At 55.0% G+C, this 20,329-nt stretch overlaps 10 protein-coding genes across 10 annotated transcripts; 4 read left to right on the forward strand and 6 right to left on the reverse strand.

Annotated features, from left to right (window-relative positions):
* Positions 1–469: 469 nt before the first annotated feature.
* On the reverse strand, positions 470–2,614 carry BAUCODRAFT_230593 (uncharacterized protein). The gene has a single exon (XM_007681269.1). It carries the CDS (start codon positions 2,307–2,309, stop codon positions 501–503), a length of 1,809 nt encoding a protein of 602 aa, XP_007679459.1. The 5' UTR covers positions 2,310–2,614; the 3' UTR covers positions 470–500.
* Positions 2,615–3,360: 746 nt separating this feature from the next.
* On the reverse strand, positions 3,361–5,324 carry BAUCODRAFT_113280 (uncharacterized protein; the record flags this gene model as incomplete). Its single annotated transcript, XM_007681270.1, has 5 exons — positions 4,680–5,324; positions 4,417–4,622; positions 4,204–4,356; positions 3,936–4,146; positions 3,361–3,878 (listed from the first exon to the last, which is right to left on the reverse strand). Coding segments are annotated over exons 1-5 (1,581 nt in total), but the record flags the coding sequence as incomplete, so codon positions are not given.
* Positions 5,325–5,771: 447 nt separating this feature from the next.
* On the reverse strand, positions 5,772–7,951 carry BAUCODRAFT_36852 (uncharacterized protein). Its single transcript, XM_007680998.1, has one exon. It carries the CDS (start codon positions 7,600–7,602, stop codon positions 6,202–6,204), a length of 1,401 nt encoding a protein of 466 aa, XP_007679188.1. The 5' UTR covers positions 7,603–7,951; the 3' UTR covers positions 5,772–6,201.
* Positions 7,869–9,910, forward strand: BAUCODRAFT_230243 (uncharacterized protein). The gene is made up of 6 exons (XM_007681271.1): positions 7,869–8,191; positions 8,242–8,399; positions 8,449–8,531; positions 8,584–8,593; positions 8,644–8,727; positions 8,780–9,910. Exons 1-6 carry the CDS (start codon positions 8,111–8,113, stop codon positions 9,615–9,617), a joined length of 1,254 nt encoding a protein of 417 aa, XP_007679461.1. The 5' UTR covers positions 7,869–8,110; the 3' UTR covers positions 9,618–9,910.
* A 572-nt stretch (positions 9,911–10,482) lies between these two features.
* BAUCODRAFT_230685 (uncharacterized protein) lies at positions 10,483–11,524 on the reverse strand. Its single transcript, XM_007681272.1, has 3 exons — positions 11,500–11,524; positions 10,984–11,316; positions 10,483–10,931 (listed from the first exon to the last, which is right to left on the reverse strand). Exons 2-3 carry the CDS (start codon positions 11,071–11,073, stop codon positions 10,566–10,568), a joined length of 456 nt encoding a protein of 151 aa, XP_007679462.1. The 5' UTR covers positions 11,074–11,316; positions 11,500–11,524; the 3' UTR covers positions 10,483–10,565.
* Positions 11,525–11,792: 268 nt separating this feature from the next.
* On the reverse strand, positions 11,793–13,226 carry BAUCODRAFT_75539 (uncharacterized protein; the record flags this gene model as incomplete). The annotated part of the gene is made up of 2 exons (XM_007681157.1): positions 11,793–12,234; positions 12,604–13,226. Coding segments are annotated over 2 exons (1,065 nt in total), but the record flags the coding sequence as incomplete, so codon positions are not given.
* A 1,274-nt stretch (positions 13,227–14,500) lies between these two features.
* BAUCODRAFT_42977 (uncharacterized protein) lies at positions 14,501–14,767 on the forward strand (the record flags this gene model as incomplete). Its single annotated transcript, XM_007681126.1, has 1 exon — positions 14,501–14,767. A coding segment is annotated over one exon (267 nt), but the record flags the coding sequence as incomplete, so codon positions are not given.
* Positions 14,768–15,424: 657 nt separating this feature from the next.
* Positions 15,425–18,013, reverse strand: BAUCODRAFT_230647 (uncharacterized protein). The gene has a single exon (XM_007681273.1). The coding sequence runs from the start codon at positions 17,823–17,825 to the stop codon at positions 15,849–15,851; it is 1,977 nt and encodes a 658-aa protein (XP_007679463.1). The 5' UTR covers positions 17,826–18,013; the 3' UTR covers positions 15,425–15,848.
* Positions 18,014–18,023: 10 nt separating this feature from the next.
* Positions 18,024–18,419, forward strand: BAUCODRAFT_36861 (uncharacterized protein). The gene has a single exon (XM_007680999.1). The coding sequence runs from the start codon at positions 18,142–18,144 to the stop codon at positions 18,316–18,318; it is 177 nt and encodes a 58-aa protein (XP_007679189.1). The 5' UTR covers positions 18,024–18,141; the 3' UTR covers positions 18,319–18,419.
* A 332-nt stretch (positions 18,420–18,751) lies between these two features.
* Positions 18,752–20,239, forward strand: BAUCODRAFT_230725 (glycoside hydrolase family 18 protein). The gene is made up of 3 exons (XM_007681274.1): positions 18,752–18,841; positions 18,977–19,297; positions 19,353–20,239. Exons 1-3 carry the CDS (start codon positions 18,839–18,841, stop codon positions 20,142–20,144), a joined length of 1,116 nt encoding a protein of 371 aa, XP_007679464.1. The 5' UTR covers positions 18,752–18,838; the 3' UTR covers positions 20,145–20,239.
* Positions 20,240–20,329: the final 90 nt, after the last annotated feature.

Genomic DNA, 20,329 nt, shown 5'->3' on the forward strand with positions numbered 1-20,329 from the left:
ATTTCAGCTTCATCAGCTCTGCCTCATCAGTCGTATGACATTGAGCAATGGCTAGCGTGCCAACTCTTGACCGCGGCTGAAACCCAGAGCGTTCGCCGTCTCTCAGTCCCTACTCCAACCTCTTCAGCGACCGCCGAGGACCGGGATCTGCGCATTTGGCTTTTTACGCCTGACATGACAGTCTCAAGCTCTATGGCGAAGACGCCGGAAACAATTCGCGTTGTTAAAGTGCTCTACCGTGAAGGCACACCTCGAGCAAGGGAGGCCTCTGACGCAGTCGGCGCAGGAGAAGGTGAGGTTGAGCTTGACATGACCGAGTTTCAGTCGTTGCGTGAACTACTAAAGACAAACTCACTCTTGCTGCCGGAGGCGGCGCGGACGTTTCAAGACTGGAAGGTATCATTGTTGCGACGTTTCACAGCTACCGACATAGAATGAGCCAAGAACGCACCTCTAACCTTTGTACGTTTAAATGGTAGCTACCGACGCTCTGCAACCCTTCACGTGAACCCTACAAACGATCGTGCACGCTCACTGTGCAGCGCAACGAGCCGAACAGCTTCCGTCACAGCATCGTTATCATCGCCATCATCATCAAATTCATCCCTGACATGCGCTTTCTTGGGAAGCACAGGAACACTCGCCGACCTAAGCAAGCGAAAGGTCTGCATCTGACCGACCCTAGCCGCCGTGCTTCGGGGAAGGAACCATGACAGCTTACGCTCACGCGCAAGTCTCTTCGCTTCTCGCTCAGCCTCGGCGAGCCTAAACTCAGCATCGCGACGATGCTGCTCGGCGTCAACCTCTAGACGTAAAATCTCGGATGCAACTGCCTGTTCATATTCTGTTGTGCGTGTGCGATTGCCCGGAAACTCATCAAAGTAAGCTTGCCTGACTCCGTCATCGAATTCACCATCTCGAACCAGATGGCTTACGCGGAGAATGCACACTGCAAGCCTTTCGGCGTCGGAAGCTTCTCGCTGAGCTGACAATCCAGGGTGGTATCCGTTGCCCTCTTCGCGGGGCGAGTATGGAGGCGGAGGCTCACTCATCAGCGAGTGTGGCGAGGACGGCTCGCTGTATTCGCTCTTGGTGTAGGTGAACGAGGCCCGGCCACGTTCACCGTTCCTGCCGCAGCGTCTCAACGAAGCGCCATCCGGCTCGACAGCGTCAGGAGCTATGGTATCGGCGTCCTCGAAAGCTTGCTCTTCACGAGCAGAATTGCTGCTAGCACTGAAATCGTAGACCGGAAACTGCAGCTCGGCGTCTTCCTGGATGGCGTTGGCGCGGGTGCGCGCGGTACGGTTACTCTCATCGCAAACCGGCAACGTCTCCCTCGACTTCTTCCTGACCCAGAAAGACGACAACTTCCGTGGAAAGCTTCCCACGAACTCGGCAATCGGCTGCGACCACGAGCCCTGGCGTCTTATCTCCTCTGTGGCATCCTCGGCAAGACTAACGCTGTCCTTCGCCATCACAAACGCCGCCACCATATCCTCCTCAAAGACCAGGACGCCATCATCCCGATCGAACACAATCCCCTTCCTCTTCTCCGCCAACCTTTGCCTTCGCACCTGCTTCTTCCCCTGCTTCTTCGCCTCCCGCTTCGCACGGAATCGCCGCCTATGTAATGTCTGCGAAGACGGCGACATATCACGCGGATGCTTCAGCATGATCGGCTCGCTAACATTCTCGATATAACCCTCCTGGACCGAGCTAGCATCGGACGGTGAGTCGTCCGAGTTCTGCGCACAGTAGGCTTGGAACTCCTCGTGGGCGTCTATGCCCAGGATGCCCTGGTCGACGGACATGAGAGGCTGGTGGTGATAGCGAAACCGGGGTACGTGTTCTGGGCGACCGGTTTGACGGAAGAGGATACTAGCCGGGATGGCATGGCGGTCACGCAGCAACTGGTGGTCGGCGCTGTCGCAGCGATGAACGCTGCTGTTCATTTCGGTAGTGCCATCGCGAGGCGAGGGATCGCGGTCAGCCATGCTTGCGGTTTTGATGCTTGCTTCAGGAGCTCGATAGTGGTTTAGGATGCCTGCTGTAGTGGTCGTGGTGCTGACTTGACCAAAGCAGAATAGACAAGACACAGTATGAAGAGACTTCTTCGTGAGCGGAGATTTGTGGACTGAATGGGAAGAGAAACCACGCAGAAGAACAGGAACAAATTGCTGCGAGCGACTGGATCTGGACTTATCTACCGGAAGCTTTGAGGGGCTGTGATGACTTGCTTTTTGCCTACCAGAGGGTAGCGTGCCATGACCAAACAGTCGAACAAGCTGTGGCTCGCGGGTGGTAAGCATTCGGATCAAGCGTAGGGTACGGGATGGTAAGCTGGTGACAGAGAAGCGAAAGCAGCGGAGCAGAACATCTCAGGCGGTGGAGATTGCTTGGCACGGTGGGCTGATAACCTCTCCAAAGTACAAACGAGCTGGGTGATGTAATCCTTGAGTTACCTACTAGCACAGCGTTCCCAGTTTCCCACTCTTAGCCGTCGCCATCCGCTGCCTTCACCCGCGCACTGCATTCTGAGAAGGAGCTAATTCATGGGACAGTCTGACTTGATGCATGCCAATCCGATGCCAGCGCAAAACCATTCTTACACCGCGTAATTGCGACTCATTCGGTTGTTGTATGCGTCGCGTTGCTGTCGTCGTAATCCTAATCCACAATCCCAACGAGCTTCTTCGATGGCCAGATCTACTGTGTGCCAGCACTGAACTCCATACCCGGGAAGAGCTCACGGAGGGTGCTGTTGTCGTTCGTCAAAGCCGGAACGCTGGCAGAGTTGTTCATGTCGAAATGACCGCCGAAGTTGCCCCAGCTGCTACCGTCGGCTGGCAGGGAAGGCATCATGGCGCCTGTTGCCGGCGTCGTGACAGCAGCGCCTCCGTAGAGGGTAAAGTCGCCGCCATTGGCGAAGTTGTCGATGTGCATAGTGCTCTGGTTCGGTGCGGTGAAGGTCTGCTCCAGCCGTGCGCCTGGCGAAGTGGCCAGCCCGGAGCTGCTGAAGCCGGAGTCAACCGATAAGTTATGGTTGTGAGTTGGGAAAGCGAAGTCATTGAAATCGAAGTTCATGTTGAAGTTGTCGTAAGTCGTGTCGAACGGCGACATGGTGCCATCAAGCTGTACGCCAGAATGAGAGGAGAAGCCAGCAGATGAACTGCGCCGGTCCTCGCTTGTCGAGGGTGTAGGCCAGGCCGTGAAGTTGACGTTATTGACGTCGAGGTTAAAGTGGTCGGAGAAGTCTCCGAAGTCAGGAGATGGGTTGGCGAAGATTGGTGTGCCGTAATTGCTTGGTCCGGCAACACCAGTGGGAGGCGCAGGCGGCATGTAGGACGAAGCCGCCGAAGACGGCGACGGCGCAATCGGAGTGTAGGGCGTCAATACCGCCGGTGACTGCGGAACTGAGCCTTGCGGCGGCAGGCGCGTGATGCTGCCAGTGCTCGCACTAGGCACTCTGCCTTTGCCGTTGGACTTCGAGCGTACATACTCCCACCCATGCGCCTTCTCCATGTGCTGCTTGCAGTTTGACTCACGCTTGGAGCTGTAAGGGCAAGGCTGAAACTGGCAGTAGTAGCGCGCAGCGCTGTTAGAATGCTTGTCGTTCTCGTGGCGGTCGCGTTCTTTCTCCGTTGGCCAACCCAGGTCGTGATACTTGCAGCTTTGTTCGCGACACTTCCACGGTCTCTCATGGGTTTTGATGTGTTTAGTGAGATCGCAAGGTCGCTTGAACTCCTTGTCGCATTGGGTACACGTGTGAATTTCGGGCTTGGCGCCCTTCTTGCGCCGTGCCATGGAGCGGAGAGCATCTTCATCGTCGGTGAGGTCGGCGGGCATTGGACGCTTGTTAGAGGAAGCGGAAGCAAGCTCTTCAGAGGAGATGGGCTCGCCGGTGGCTAGACTTATAGTCTTGCCGTCCTTGGTACGCCTGACAAGCTCAGCCGGCTTCCCATTGTGACTCATGCCACCATGGAGTGAAACACTCTCGCCCCTGCATGAATGGTTAGCACGTGACTTGACAATGGTCATTGAACACTTAGCAACATACTTGCTCTGCTCCATTGCGTCGCCTTCCTTAGTCTTGTCTTGCTCTTGGGATGCGCGTGTAGCAGCCAGAATCTGAGCGTATCTGCGAATCTGTATATCAAAGTCAATATTCGGCCCCTCCTGGAGCTTGAGACAACCGCAACACACCTGCGCCACGAGATCAAAGAAGTAGCCTTGCGTGTACGGTCGGTCGGTCGGCTCGCGCTGATCGGACTCGTGTAGGGTTGTGACAGTCGTGTGCAATACGCGAATCGTACGCTCGCAAAAGCGTAGGTATTTCGAAGGAGTACGCGCGTAATCCTGAACGCCAGAACACCAATGAGCAAACGCACAGTCTTCGGGACTGTGACAGTGACTTACCGGAGCGAGAAAGATGAGGGTGCGCTCGAGGTCGCGGAGAGTCTTAATATCCTTGTTGCCGATGCGCTCAGGAACCCTCTCAACAAGCGGATGGAACTCTTGAAGTGCCTTTTCGTCGAGAATGGGCTTGACGATGAGCTTGTGGATCTGCTCGGCGGCGTAATTGCTCAAGCCACGATCTTCTTCGGAAGCGACAGAGGTTGCATCTGAGAGTGGATGAGCATAGCTGTTGGTGAGGGCGTCACATGTAGGGACGGTCTCACCGGTATCATCCGCTTCCGCCTCGGTCTCACCGGTCTCTGTCTTGGCGGAAGCAGAGAGAGATTCTATGCTTGATCCGAGGCCGCTATCAGAGGAGTGACGCTGACGACGTAAACGCGGACGGGGTGCAGGCACGTCGTTGTCGATGATGCTCAGTAGAGCCTGCACTGGGAGAGCCTCGGGCTCGTTAAGCACCGCGGTCAGCGCTTCCGCGTTCTGGGTGACAGCCTTGTCGACACGATCCAGCAGATCGGCAGTACGGCGCTCGCCAGAGCCGATGAGCAAGTCTTCGAGAGACTTGGGGCAGGTGGTGGAGCGCGAGGGCATAGACGGTGATAGCGGATCCCACAGCTCAGCCTTGTCCTTATTGGTGCCGTTGTTGAACGTTTCACCCTTGCGGATGTTCATCTTCTTGAAAGAGTCAATGAGGAGGGGAGTCATTGCGGCGTCGGTGGGCCGGGCTCCGCGGCGACGAGGATGGGTGGCAGAGGGCATGGTGGTGGTGCAAAGGGCGGTGCTCTGCGCAGGTTAGCCACGTTGCGGGTGCGCGCCCTTCCCCGCTCCACCTTATGACTCACTCAGCTGTCCAATGGAGTGCTGCAGCGTTCTGAAAGGGAGTTGGATGCTTGGCCTGAACACTTGTTGCGTGTGACGCAGTCGCAAAGAGGCCGCCTCGCTATCACGCTGGAATCCGGCTTGTTGGCTGCCAAGACCTCCCAACACGTGAATGATTAATTATGCTAATGTCTTGCTTTCACGAGGTGGAACTGGAGCCTCGAGAATGGCAATGGTTGGGTGTGTGAGGTCTGATGAAATGGCTGCGCGAAACTAGGCAACCACCTGTGAAGAGGCGTGTTGCTGCTGCCTGCTGCGCTTCGGAATTACTCATCCCACGGGCGGCAACTTCCGACTTGACGCTATCATCTGCATGCTTTCGCTTCGCTCTTCCTTCTGGCACCACCACCACCACCACACAGGGAACCTGCGGCACCGCATGATCTGCGACTGACTGCTCGTATCAACAGGCCAGTCGTCCTTCTCATATTCAAGCCTAGGAGAGCAAGTGTCATATCACTCATCAATACTAGGCGCCTGAAGGATCGGCATCGGTGTTCGGCGGAATGTGCCAATCGTCAAGCTTGGCGCGGCCGGGCCACGATCCTTCGCGGCCACCGGCAGATCTAAGCCTCCCGTCCTTTCCATCTCGACAATGGAGGTGTTATTGCCACGCAACCTCTTGTGGTGCAATCTAGGATGACACGACCAGGTAGCACTCTGATTATGTTCAACCTGTAGGCAAGATCTGACGGAGAACGTACGGTCAAAGACGCTTTCGCATCGACGCTATGACTACTACGCCTGGTTGGTAGCCCTCCATATCTAGAATGCCTTATTGACGCTCTCGGAGGGAAGGTCTGAGAACGCGGCGACAGGCCTTCTAACTGACATCACATTTTTATTGGTTTACAAGCGAAATAGACGCGACCAATGCTCTTGTGCCTGGAATGTCAGCCTTCTAGGCATCTACGGGACGTCGGGTCCAAGAAGTCGAGCAGCTTGCGCCTTCCAGTCGACATCCGTGGAGAGCGCAGAGATCTCCCGCTGCACAAGAGCCTGAGTATCCTTCCTGTCCCACCAAGTCGAAGTGTCCTGGCCACGGGCCCGCATGAGCATCTCAGTGCATGTGAGATCTGGCCGCAGTAGTTTGACAATACCGCTGTTCTGTCGATGCCTCATGGCTGGGTTCATGGCGTTCAGCGAGAGAATCATGGACACGTAGCTGCATTCATAATGCGCTGTAAGTGTAGCCTTTCGCACCAAGTCTGTTGCACCCTGAAGAGCTGTCTCAGCTAGGAAAAGGTTGATGTCGAGCGATTGATGCTCAAGGCCACATGTCAACCAGACCTCCACGGCCCACGGCGGAAGGTCGGAGAGCAAGAGAGCGAGCTCTACTGCAGCGTTCACATAATGCTCGCCAAGGCCACCGTATTGTGCCTGCAGAGTATGTTTGCAGAAGCTCCGGAGTACCTTAGCCGGTCTAGGCGTCCAGGTTGATGCATTTTCCATGAGACTGGAGATGGAAGAATCTTGTCTGAAGACAAGCTTCCAGGGTTGCAACCCTTTGTTGCGGCCTAAGATGCCCATAGCTAAAGCCAAACCTCGACCATCATATCCGTCGGAGGTCGTTGGACTCGACTTGAGCAAAGATAGGGGCATGGCAGAGACTGCTCGGGAAACACGGGGCAAGAAGCCTTGCGAGCTACCCCATAGGTAAGAGACCGTCTTTGTGTCTGGGTCTGCCGAAGCATAGATGCCGACTCTAGGCTTGTTGCTCTCTAGCTCCAATGTGTCGAAGTCGTTGGGTTCCAGCACTCTGATAATGTCTGTCGGATCGTTCTTCTGCAACGAGCCAGTCCATAAAGCCCAGCCATAGTAGTCAGACGCAGTGGGTTGCAGTTCAGCAAGCCTTGGACGGACCTGAGAGATGATGCGCTGCCACGTCCTCGCATCTCCACAGAGCGGCGCGGAGTTTATCAGAACGGCAGTCCTGCTTTGACCAGCCCAAGCGTACCACCTCAGCTTGGTATAGTGTCGATGCTGCCAAGCGGGGAGCATGTACCGAACCATAGCTAAGAACGTCGCAGAAGACAGGGCTAGCACGGACACAGGGTCACCGCCTCCACCAGCAGTAAACGCTATCGTGCTCATGAGGAGTGATACAAACAACAAGACGGAAACAAATGTCCACCACCAGTGCTCAACCAGCGCCAAACGGAAACGAAAGGTCCATTGGGAGGACGACTCGGTCATGAAGGCTAGTGCAGCTACGAGACCTTGGAAGATTGCCGTAAGGACTGCAAGGCCGATGGATGCCCACGAGAAGGCGGCACTGTCGACATGCTGTGCGTGGAAGAGGCTGGACATGGTGTGGTTACTGCTGCTGGTCATGCTAGCATGGAGGCACTCTCTTTTTCTGTTTAGGTCACTCAACTGGGTTTACGATATCATTTACTATGCGATTTCGACCTTAGTATATCGCTCATTACAAGGCTGCCAAGCCTTCCGCCTCCTGTACAACCATGCGTAAAGGAGCCAATAGTCGATGCGAAAAGCCAGGCCCAAGACAATCAGTGGTGTGATGAGGCGCAAGCTCGAGCAGACTTCAGCCTTGTCCGTGCCTGCATGGCGTCCTGGTTTCCATCTTTACTGGAACAGCGCATCTACCTTGTCGCACTCGCAATATATGGATAACAGCCGGTGGCTCATAGTAAAAAACATGAGCGAAGTTTGGAGTAGTAGGAATGCATGGGGGAATTGGTAGCACAAAACCGTTCCATCACGTGACGGCTCGGTTTCGTTGACGGGCATTCTGTTTCTCCGTCTCACCGTGAAACGATCACGACGCAGCTCGAGAACGTGGATCAGTCCCGCAATGTCGCGTGGTGCAGATCAAAATGATATGCTTCCACGGACGCAGCATGCCTTGAAATTCGATCTGGTTGCGAAATGCGCAGTATGCCCCCAATACAGGTTTCTCGCGCATTGTTTGACATACTTCGTTAGACGACCAAAGCCCGCGCAGCTACGCTGCATCTACCTCATGGCCCAGTTCAGCTACCAATGTTTATGCCCGTGGCGACCCAGGCTTCCTTGAAAGGCTTGACGCCGAAGCAGCTGGAAGAGACAAGCTGCCGACTATGCCTGAACAACACGTATCATCTGTAAGGCATTTCGTTACAGCATCCTGAACGATCAACTAACCCGTGCAAGAGGCCTAAAGCCTGGTCAGGCAACACTTGACACAATCGGTGGCGCTCACAAGTTGCAGTCATGGCCGCATAACATATTGACAGGTAAGCCTTGTCACCTGTAGTAGGCTTCATGGCGGGGGACTAATCAGAACAGACAGCGGAGGGTATGCGCCTTGCAATTGCCGAAGGCTGTAACTATCTAATCAGGTGACAGCTTCCAAATGGTGTCGCTGCTGAAGCTTGCACAAGTCACCGAAGAGGGCGTACGCTTTCTAAGCCCTCATGATGGCACCCCGATGTACGCTGCTCCCTCAAGGTTTGTAGAGCCACCACGCTAACTTGCGGTAAAGGCTGCTGACACCCGAACACTCCATCTCGCTACAGAACTCGATAGGCTCTGACATTATCATGCAATTGGACGACGTTATTGCAACAACCTCTCCGGACCACGCTCGGATCCTGGAGGCCATGCATCGATCTGTTCGGTGGCTTGACCGCTGCATTGCCGCTCACAAGAAACCAGAGTCACAGAACTTGTTCTGCATCATCCAAGGCGGCCTCGACCTGGAGCTACGTCGCGAATGCACTCGGCAGATGGTGGCTCGCGACACGCCCGGTATCGCAATCGGCGGCCTCAGCGGGGGTGAAGCCAAAGTGGAGTACTGCAAAGTTGTCAAGACATGCACCGATCTTCTTCCCGATGGCAAGCCGCGGTATGTCATGGGCGTTGGCTACCCTGAAGACATACTCGTATCGGTCGCACTCGGAGCCGACATGTTCGACTGCGTCTGGCCCACGCGAACTGCTCGTTTCGGAAACGCCATTACCAATGTAGGCGTCCTCAACCTGAAGAACGCATCCTATGCTTGCGACTTTCGTCCCGTGGACGAAGGCTGCAAATGCATGTGCTGTAGACCGACGTCTGAAGGTGGGCTCGGCATCACTCGAGCCTACATCCATCATACTGCGGCGAAGGAGACTGCAGGTGCGCATCTGCTGAGCATACACAATGTTCACTACCTGCTCATCCTCATGCGACAAGTCAGAGACGCCATCACTGAGCAGCGGTATCCTGCATTCCTGCGAGCTTACTTCTACAAGCTGTATGCTGGCGAGAAGCACAAGTACCCGCAGTGGGCCGTTGACGCCTTAGCCGGGGTGAATGTTGATTTACTGGCGGAAAGCTGACATGCATATTGCGTTCGAGCAAGAGACGATTCACCATTCACAACAGCTATGCACCCGCTCTCCGACTGAATGCAGCCTTGAACAGGTCTAGCGCGAACTCCTCGCACTCATTACTGTCTCCATCACCTCACACAGCGTAGACTATCGTCACCTGTATCGCACACTTTCTCAACATTCGGATCGCACTGGCCACTACCAGCTACCATGCATTGCAGGCCCCACGCCCATTAACCCACCTCAACGCCCAGGCGCAATTCCGGCTATGAAGAGGCGAATGGCTCTATTGGCACCTGCCCACGCAGTAGCTAGCAGGCGCCAGAAGTCTAGGAACACCAAGTGAGAATCCAGTGTGATCAGCCTATGCACGCCAAGCACCAGCGGTGCAAATACGTCCGTAAGGATAACCAGAATGGCCGTTTGATTTGGACCTTCTGAAGGAATCGATGTCTCCTTCGCTGCTTGAGTAAATCTGCCAATTGCGGCAAACAGGAGTATGTTGAGCAATACGCCAAGTGAGCGAGCCACAGGTGCTACTTGGCCGAGTTGGAATGCTACTTGTCACCGTCGAATCGCGGAGGGGAAGAGATGAAGCGTACGTACTCCTGGACAGGGAACGCTACTTTCGTATATGAGCACTGCATTCATGACGCCAATTGTTGTGAATACGGCCGCTCCGCGCTCAGCAAGGTCCTTCGCAAAAATGTCGGCTGGGTTCTTCCGATCCGCGGTCATGACTGTGTAGTCTCGGTAGGAGAGGTGCGAATCCTCGGACGAGCTGAACATATGACATGAGTGTCACTGCACTTATACATAATCTCAAGTGCCGCTGGAAAACACACAGTGGCTGTGCAAAGTTTTACTCGCTTGCATTCAGTTTTCGATATAACCATCATTAATAAGTACTTTGGTAAGCTGACCATCAGCACGCTCGCCGAAGATATCAGGTTTTCATTCCGCACACTTCTGCATATGGTTTTCACACAGGCGCATACCCCAGCCCTCCCTCCTGAGTTCCGTGCAGCAGAAACAAACAGATAACCGCGTTTGCGGCCGTCCAGGCGGCAACGAAGAGGCACCAGATATATGGAAACCCCCAGTGGCCGCCTGTTGCGTCAATCCATGCAAAGATGCAGAGTGCAAGGCCGCCACAACAGAGTCTGTGACGATAGCCATCATAAGCCAAGGATTGCAATCCCAGGGGTTCTTCGCCGGTGATTCATGCGTGACGTGAATACAAAGCGCAATCGTCGCGCCCAGCACGAAGATGCTCAGTATCAGACTCAGGTATGGCCACAAAGGTGCCATAGGTCCGGACTGCTCCCAGTCAGCCACGCTACTACGTTGGTCGTATGATAAGACGGCTCACTTCACCTGGAAAACTGCTCAAGTATGCTATGAAGCCGCCTGGGATGCTGGCTGCGGCAAAGGTGATCCCAAAGCGCTGGCGGTAATCCATGAGAAAGTACCACTGGCCTGCACTTCTTTGTTCGCTATCCGTTGTCAGGGCGGTGAGCTCTGCGTATGAGGGTGCCAGGTGAGATAAGGAGGGTTGTGCTTGAATTGAGGACTAGGTACTTTTCCCATCGCGTATGACAGGGACTTCGTGGGTGGCTGTGCGTGAATAAAGACTCTCGGGCCATCAACCGCCTGCAATAGAAAGGTAACGGAACGCTAACGGGTGGAATTGACTCCTGGGATGCTCCTGAAGGTAAGCTGACAGACACCACGACGGAACCTATTAAAGGCCGCTATTTCTTGGTACAGATCACACAGCCTTGGCCTCAGACTCCGAATATTCGCCCAGCAATGCTCACCAGAAGCAAAGCGAAACATTCATGCTCGAAGTTGTGTCTGCGGTGCTAATCACGCGTGAACGGCTTACCTGGGGAATGAAGAATGGTAAGCGGACAAGGGTAGGGCCAGGTCAGCTGCCTGGCATTGTTTCAACAGCCGTGCGAGGGCATATTGTAACCACTACTGACGTGATCAATGGTAAGTTCGAAGGCACACCTCATGCTGAACCGCTCGACGGGGACATTGCCGCGTCTCATTGGCAGTCGATTCGCGCGCCAGCTGTGTCCCGACGCTGCTGCATGTCGGCCTCGTTGGTGACGATGCAGCATGACTTGATGCACACACGGCGCAGGATAGAATGGTCTGGAAACAGCAACCGCTTCACCCTTGGAACAGCAACCCAGCGGCATACTCCACGTTCCCACCACAAGCATCCAACGCAGCGATCGCTTGCTGGCGGTCAAAGCCCAAGCTGACCAGTTGGTCAATAGCCTCCTTCGGATGACTGCTCGATGCAGGAGCGCGCGAAGTGGCGCCAGCAGAGGCAGCAGGCGTGGCTGCGGGTGTCGGTCCGTTGGGCGCTTTCGAACTCAGGGTATGCCCTTGACCGCGGAAAGGCCCGTTCGCAGCCGCCGCCCCTCCTGACGAGGAAGCTGCGGTCGACGAACCCGCCGGCCTCACCGTACCGGACTGCGCGCCCACTTCGGTGCCGTTTGGTCCGGCGACAGTGGGCTCGTTCAACATAGCCTCCTCGAGTGACTTGGGAATGTCAGCTTCGCCCAAAAAGCTGACCTCGTTGCCGTCGCCGAACACAAGCTTGTTGCTTCTGAGGTCGATGACTGCTTGGAACCGCTTGAGCATGTCGAGGCCGAGTAGGAGGTCAACGTCTTTGCCTTCCATGACGGTGAAGGAGCAGGGCATCGTGGAGTTGCCGATTCGGATCGGTGCTGAATGCACCCGGCCGAGAATGACAGCTGTGCCAACACCTTTCGCCACACCAGAGTACCGCCGGTCGATCAGCCGCATGATGCCACACGACTCTGCGCAGGAGGGAGACATTATCGTGGTCTGTGCACCGGAGTCGACGAACGCTTTCACGGGGTGACCGTTGACTTCGACGGGGATGTAGAGCATGGTCACGCGACCGAACACTATCAACCAACAGAGTCAGCATGTGTTACAATCGGCACACTTGTGTAATGTACCTTCTGGATTGTGCTCGTACGCGTGCTGCAGGTTGTCTTGCACGGCTTGCTGGCGGATCATCTCCTCGATCTTCCGCTGCGCATCGATGTTGAAAGGATCCTCGTTCAGCAATCGCATTTGCTCTTGCCTCTCGCGCTCACGGTCCTCATCCTCGCGCATCATCTCCATCCAAACATCTTTAAAGCGATCCGGATCGTTGATCGCATCGGCAAGTGCCGGTCTCTGCTCTCTCACCTGCGCCATGGCGCTTGGGTTACCCAATATGCTCAACCTCGTCGTTTCGATCTCTGCCTGACCCGGCCCTGCTGCTCTCCGCTGACTTGCTTGTTGCTGTGGTTGCCTACCCATATTGTTCTGTTGACTGGGTTCACGCATAAGCATGGCTAGCATGTCACCATCTTTGATCCCGGCCTCCTCTAACGTCTTGTTGTCGCCTTGTATGGGTACGTTGTTGAGGTAGAACTGCTGTGATGCTTGTGGGAGGCTGGTTTCGGCATTGACGAAACCTTTCAGGTCCGCTATTGACAGGCCTGGTGGGAGATCGAGAGTGATGAATTCCTGGTCGAGGTCGTGGTTGGGAGCGATGATAGATATGGTGATGCGCGGCCTAAGGACAAGAAGGTGAAATCGTCAGTGTTGTTCCTGTTCATTTCTTCTGTAACACCGGCATGGTCTGACGGTGAGACCCGGCACAGAGGTTCCGCAGTGATACTCACATATTGCTCGTTTCGAGCCGTTCAGCTCAGATTCCTCCGGTATCTCTCGCCGTTCCTTGCGTGGCTGAGGTTGAGATTCGTATGCACGTCGCCCAAAGGAGGCGTTGATGCTTGCTACTAAGTCGCTCGTGACAGGAATGCTCGGGAGGTCGGGGTGGCACCTTGTTGATGTTGTTCGTTTCAGGTGAAACTGAAGTAAATGATTTGACACGACTCGTGCGCTACGACCGCCTCCTTGGCTTCTAGAAGCAGGTAGACATGCTACTGCTGTTTCATGACTAATGACTGGGTGGCAGGAGGGACAAGGTCGGCGCAGAGTCGATGATGGAAGGCAACGACGTGATTACGATGAGGCTAGCAGTCAGCCGTTCACACCGCGATGGCGTCGACACTGGAGAGCAATATCCTCTAAGACGCTCGAGTGCCACCAACGAGGCGGTCTGGACGTCGGATGGATTGGGCTCGCACTGTTGGACTGCTCATGCGCGTAGACTCCGACACCCAGGTTCTGCTTGCAGTTCGCGGACGGCTAGCCACAGCACCACCATCGCCGGCGCCTCTTTGCGGTATAGTGCCGTTTTCCGCAACGTCTCGTCATCCCGAGATCCATCCCGCGCCGAGCCGTTGAGATCGTTGGCGGTGGTGAGTTCGAGAGCGACACCGACTGCCGAGGGAGACATGGAACACTTCCCTCGCTAGAACTAGGGTGGCAGGAGAAGACACATCCATGCAGAGCATTCCGCCAGCGAACAGAGCTGGAGCGTTTGACGCTAACGCGCCGCTACTGTGGTATAATGCAGGTGTACACGGCGTTTGAGGCGCGTGAGGCACGTACGTCACTCACTGCAGGCCAAGTTAGTATTGAAACGAGCGGAGAGTGCATGGCATCAGTCTGTCCTTGCTCAGATCGTGCTTGTCCACCGAGCTGTATTTAACTTATCGCAACGTAAGACGCTGAAGATTAACCGTCTGACACGCAACAACCGAGCAGAAAGTGAGTCTGCTCGTAACGAGGAGTACCGAGTAACGGTCCTGTCTCCGCTTGCTGCAACACAGGGACTGGTCACAAACTCCACTGTCTTCGCAGCCATTGGAGTCGCCTTCACCCAATTAATATTCGTCAGGAAGCTTTGATATCAGCCCCCGCTTGAAGAACAGCGTCCAAGTATGCCTCGGGATCTGTTCGCAGCGGCGAGAGAAGATACCTTGCAAGGTATGCCAGAGCTCACAAAATCACCGGAAGAGGTTGACGATCAATCGACGAATATGAACGAAGATGACGAAGAGAACCTAATCCAAAAACTGGCGTCGCGCAATCCAAAGTTGGACGAGCTTCACCCGTACACACAATCTTTGAGCCTGCAAGACGTCGAAAGTTGCACGAAGCTGGAAGAGGAAGCGTTTCCACCAAATGAACGTTGTTCCCGAGAGAAGGTACGCCCGTCAAGCTTACAGACCGTCCGAAGCTGTCACACTGTCCTCCTGGTGTATTGGCTCCGTTCCCGCATCACTCTTCCCAAAGTTCTGCCGCAAATATCCATAGCTTGCTCTAGCTCAACTCCTTGCATTGATGTGGAACTCAAGCATGTTTGAAAACGTCCCACTCGAGTGAAGCAATAGAAATGGACAGCACGTTAATATTCTAAACAGTTCCAATACCGTCTAAAACACTGCAGCACCCTCTGCCTCGGCATTTTCACTTCCCACTCAGAGAACACCATCCCCACCGCCCCAACAGCAGCACCAGTCTACAGCGGCGCTCCAACCCGCAAAAGCGTGCTCCTCGGCCACATCGTCGCCACCAAAACCACCAACCCAACAGTAACCGACGCGGACATGGCAATCCCCGATTCATCCTCCCAACCCAACAGCAACTCAGACGAGCCACGAGTGGGACACACCGAAGCCGGCCGAACCGTGTGTATTCATTCGTTAGCCGTGCTGCCCGAGTTCCAGAAACGAGGGCTCGGTCAGACGCTCTTGGGAGCGTATTTGCAACGGATCGAGAGCCATGGCGTTGCCGACCGCGTTGCGTTGATCGCGCGGGATGGGTTGATACCGTACTATGAGCGGTTCGGCTTCGTCAATCAAGGCCCAAGTGAGTGTAAGTTCGGCGGTGGTGGTTGGTATGATTTGGTGAAGGAGCTGGAGCCGGGCGATGCCACGAAGACGTAGAGTGTTTGCGCGGGCTCTATTGTTGTTGATTAGCGTGGCGTTCGTTGGCGGTGACCATAACTTGTTAGTCGGCAATCATTGAACAGGATCCGAGTTCGAACTTTCGCACCCATGCCCGAAGTACGAACGCGAGGTGGCAAGGTTGGTTGATCTTTCAATCGCAGTACCGCTTCTAGCGAGTCCATCTCAATACGGAGCCGTGTGCATTTCGCAGACCCGACCCCTGAGCAGTCGCGTATAGAGTACGCCGAGCACTCCTAACATGCACAATTGCTCGCTCAAACAAGTACCCCAGCAAGCATTCCCATCCGCGCCACCCAAATGCAGCATAACCATAACCTTACCGACTTCTCGTACTCCCCATCCCCCGCTTCCCAGCAACAAGCCACTTGGGTATACTTGCCGTCTGATGCCGATCCGCCTCGCCCTGCCTCGCCATACGATTCATCCTCTTCTGCCCCAACTTCGCCAACCTCTCCGCCTTCGTCCGCGCCGTCTCATCCTGCACTCCGTCATCCCGTCTGTTCGTGCTCTGACTCCGCTGTCGAGCAGTAGACAAGCTGCGACGAAGACGCTCCGCAGGCGCGGCGTCGACGTCCATTGCGTCTGCCTCTTCGGTGCCCGCGCGACCGGTACTGCGACCGCGGGCCGGACGACTGAGTGAGCGCGCGCGTGCGGCAAGGGCGGTGGTGTCGTAGCCGGCTTTCTCGAGACCGGCCTGCATTTTCTCGAGCTGCACGGCCTTCTTCGAGCGCGGGATGACGGCACGGTTCTTCAGCGATTTGCGCATTTTGTTCTCGTTCCGGATGAGTTGTCGCTTCTCGCGGATCAGCTCAGCCTTATATCTGACATCTTCTTCCTCCGCATCGGCGAGCTCCTCTTCTTCGTCATCATAGTAGCCTTCACCTTGAAGCCTTTCCTCCTCCTCTTCCAGCGCGGCAAGCTTGGCTTCAATGTCTGGGTCGAAGTAGTCGTAGACATTCTTGCCGTTGAGCGTCTCTGGGATCTTGTCGGCCTTCCACTCATCGTCATCCAGCAGATACTTCTCTTTGAGGTTGATATTGAACACGCCGGCGCCACCATTCTCCTCTTCGACATCACGCATGAGCTTCGGCCGGTCTGGATCACTCTTATCGTACTTCATCCTGTTAAGAACAGCCTCTGGGATGTACGGTTCGCGCAGAATACCGCCAAGTGGTTGAGCGACGTGGATACGTCGAAGCACGTCGCCTAATCGGCCTGTCACCTCTCCTGATGCGTTTGTGCCCGCCTTGAGCTTCTGCGCATTTCGCTCTGCCAGCAATCTGTCGCAAGCTGCATTCCGCACATTCATCAGACCCTCCGTTGTAGTACACGAGAGCTGCAACAGCTCCACATTGCCACTTTTCAACAGCTCCTGCAGCTTCGCTTGTGTCTCTGCGTCCAAGTCCTCGGGTCTCATGATATCGATCTTGTTGATGACGATGAACACAAGCTTGTTGGAGAAGAGTGGCTTGATGCTTTGAAACAAGGCCATCTGTGCGTGTACGCTGTAGCCACACTGCTCGCTCAGATCCATGAAATACAGGATAGCACTTCGCAGATGTGCGATGGCCGTGATACTCTGCATCTCAATCGTGTTCATCTCTTCTAATGGGTGATCGAGAATACCTGGTGTATCTATCGCTTGGAAGCGCAGCATCTTATAATCGAAATGTCCCACAAACAGTGACTTGGTCGTGAAGGCATACGGTTGGACATCTACATCCGCACGTGAGATGTTCTTGAGGAAGGAGGATTTGCCGACATTTGGGTAGCCGCAGATGAGTAGGGTTCGCGTATTTGGGTCAACTGAGGGCAAGCGGCCAAGATGTTGTCGTACCTGCTCCAGATATAGCAGTGGGTCTTTTAGCCGCTTGCAAATGGTGGCCATGCGGCCCAGCGCCGCCCTCTTCAGCTGCTTGCATTGGAAGAGCGACTGTCCGTACTTGAGAAGTCGAAGGTAGTCTCTGCATACTGTCTCAATCAAGCCTTTCGCGGTATTCAGCTGGCCTAATGCTATCCGGAAGTGGTCCGCATCGTAAAGCGTGTTTAGCAGGTCTTTGTGGAAGGGATGGATGTCGGCCAACCTCGGGAAGCCGTCAAGAATCGACGAAAGCTTCTCCGCGAACGTCTCAGACGTGTATTTGACCTTGCGAATGTAGAAGGCACGTATACGGTGGATCTTGAAGCCTGCGCGGATTTGCGTGGGCAGTCGGCGCTGGGTGCGGGACAGTACAATGTCCAGAAACTCCTGCGAGGTGGGGACGGGCGCGATGTCCTTCCATGTGGTCTTCATGTTGCCGGTCTTCTCGCCTTCTCGGCTTGGCTGTGTGTGTTTTGCAACGCTCTCACGTCCCCAGGTGGAAAATGTTCAAAGGCAAGGCGAGATTCTTCCGCGATCTTATCGATACGAGCGGTTCGGCACGGTCCTCGGAAGAGACCGATGCCACATCGAGAACACAATCAACTCTTCGAATAATGGCGCTCTCTGTCCCACCGTTTCCACATCATCCCATCCTGCTGCGCAATGACCATCAACTCGCACAGAATGTCCCTGTCTCGCCGCCAAGTCAATGCGCTGACATCGGTCAAGCAAATGCACATACAATGCGATGACTGGTGCAGTTAGTGTCAACCGTTCGGAGTCACGCAGGAGAACCGGGATCGGCGTTGACGTCTGCGTCGATCTTGTTGCTGGCGCTGCTGAAAGCGTACCGCCAACCTATCGCTTCACTGATGAACAGCCTAAACACTTCCCTTCCCAGACGGTACCTCTTTGTGCACTTTAGCAAAAGTCGCAGCAGATCACTTTAAACAAGCTGCATCTACAACTACCAACTAAAGCTATGGTGGCTACAGCCGGCAGCCTCTCAGGTCTCATTTGTGGCTCGTCCCTCCTGCAGCATCACAACGCTGCCTATACCGAGGCTACGCAAGTTGTCTTGCTCTTCAGATGCTTGACTGTGCGCCTCTGACGACGTACCTGAACCACGACGTAAAAATGTCTTACTCAAGAGCTGTCGACCTTGGCCTCCCGACGCTCCACTGGTGCGCTCGGCTGCTGTGATGCCTTTCCCTGTTACGGTAACTGCAGGGTCTGATCACTGCACATCCGAAGCCGCTTTCTTTCTTATGGATCCTCTCTCCAACCTTTGTACGGCGAAGATCTACTTTGACTTGACAAGGTGCTATCGTTTGGCTGACGCCATTGGTTACCACAGCTTGACCTTGCAGCATCACGTCTGCTACGACGCTTTAAGACACTGCTTGCGAGCAGCATATAACACTACCTGGTTGTCCCAGCATGAGATGGTAAGCATTCACCAGCAGTTCCCTCACAATCCAGCGCAGGCGTTTGCGAAAATGTTCTCGTCTTCACTTCTCTTCGGCCTGTTGGTGGCCTTCCTGCCCGCTACTCTCTCGCTTCCTGTTGAGACATCCGTCCAGCGAAGGGACGCCTACAGTGTCCCACGCATGGTCAACTATGTCCAAACCTTCCACGATGTAAATGGCAACCCGCTCGACCTTACTCAGCTCTTGACGCAAAACACCCAAATCACGCACGTCAACCTTGCGGCACTGCACGTAACCGGCACCGTTGGCGAGCTCAACCTCAATGACAACGGCATCAACGACACATACTGGGATACGATGTGGTCAAACGTTACAACCCTCCAGAACGGCGGAATTAAGGTGCTCATGATGATTGGAGGAGCCGCGCAAGGCAGCTACAAGACACTCTGCGGGTCTTCCGTACCTGCTACAGTGGTAAGTCTCGCAGCCGGGTCGTGATCATAGTTTCTCAAGTCTAACACATGTGTAGCAAATGGACTACTACGGCCCACTCCGCGACAGCCTCAGATACCACAACCTCGACGGCGTGGACCTCGATATCGAAGAATCCGTCGACGTCTCCTGCGCCCTCGCCCTCCTCAAGCAATTCGACGCCGACTTCGGCGACGATTTCATCATGACCATGGCTCCCGTCGCAGCCTGCATGATCCCGTCCTACCAAAACAACGGCCTCAGCGGCTTCAGCTACTTCACCCTCGACTCCGAAGCGACTGACTCCAACCGCCCCAATGGCAAACTAGTCAACTGGTACAACGCGCAATTCTACAACGGCTGGGGCGACGCCAGCACGCAGGTTTTCTACAACAACATCATCTCCGAAGGCGGCTGGTCGCCCGACCGCATCGTCATGGGCGTGCTGGACAGCTCCAACGATGGCGGCTCCGGGTTCGTGGGTCTCAGCACGCTCCAAGGCGTCATCCAGCAGCTTCGTGCGAACTACGACAACTTTGGCTGCGCTGTGGGGTGGGAGTACTGGGATGCCGGTACGAGTGATGGCCTTGACTATCCATGGCAATGGGTTCAGGAGATCTCGAAGAGCATCTTCGGCGCGTCGAACGGCACGCCGAAGAACACGACGTCCGAGCCCTTGCCCAACCCGCCCGCGCCGTTCCAGGCGCTTACGGACGAGCTTGTCGATTTGGGTGCGGCGTACCTTCAGGCGGTGTGGGCTCTCAACATAACGAATGGCGATTTGTTGGCTGCGGAGCAGTTGCTGAATCTTACGAGTGTGCTTGACGTGCTTGACGTGGGAATAATATGATGATAATGAGTGAGAGCGAATTTGTACATATATAATGACTTTAATGGGTGAATGATAATCTTGGACACATCAAACATTAGGTCACTGGCTGTCCGCTTGGCGCCAACGCACCGTCCGAGACACGAGTCAAGTGTGAATGTGCTTCGTTTAACACACCTCAACCTTCATGTCAACATGGTCATACT

The sequence above is a fragment of the Baudoinia panamericana genome (genome assembly GCF_000338955.1).
Source record: "Baudoinia panamericana UAMH 10762 unplaced genomic scaffold BAUCOscaffold_11, whole genome shotgun sequence".
Taxonomy (NCBI): Eukaryota; Fungi; Ascomycota; class Dothideomycetes; order Mycosphaerellales; family Teratosphaeriaceae; genus Baudoinia; species Baudoinia panamericana.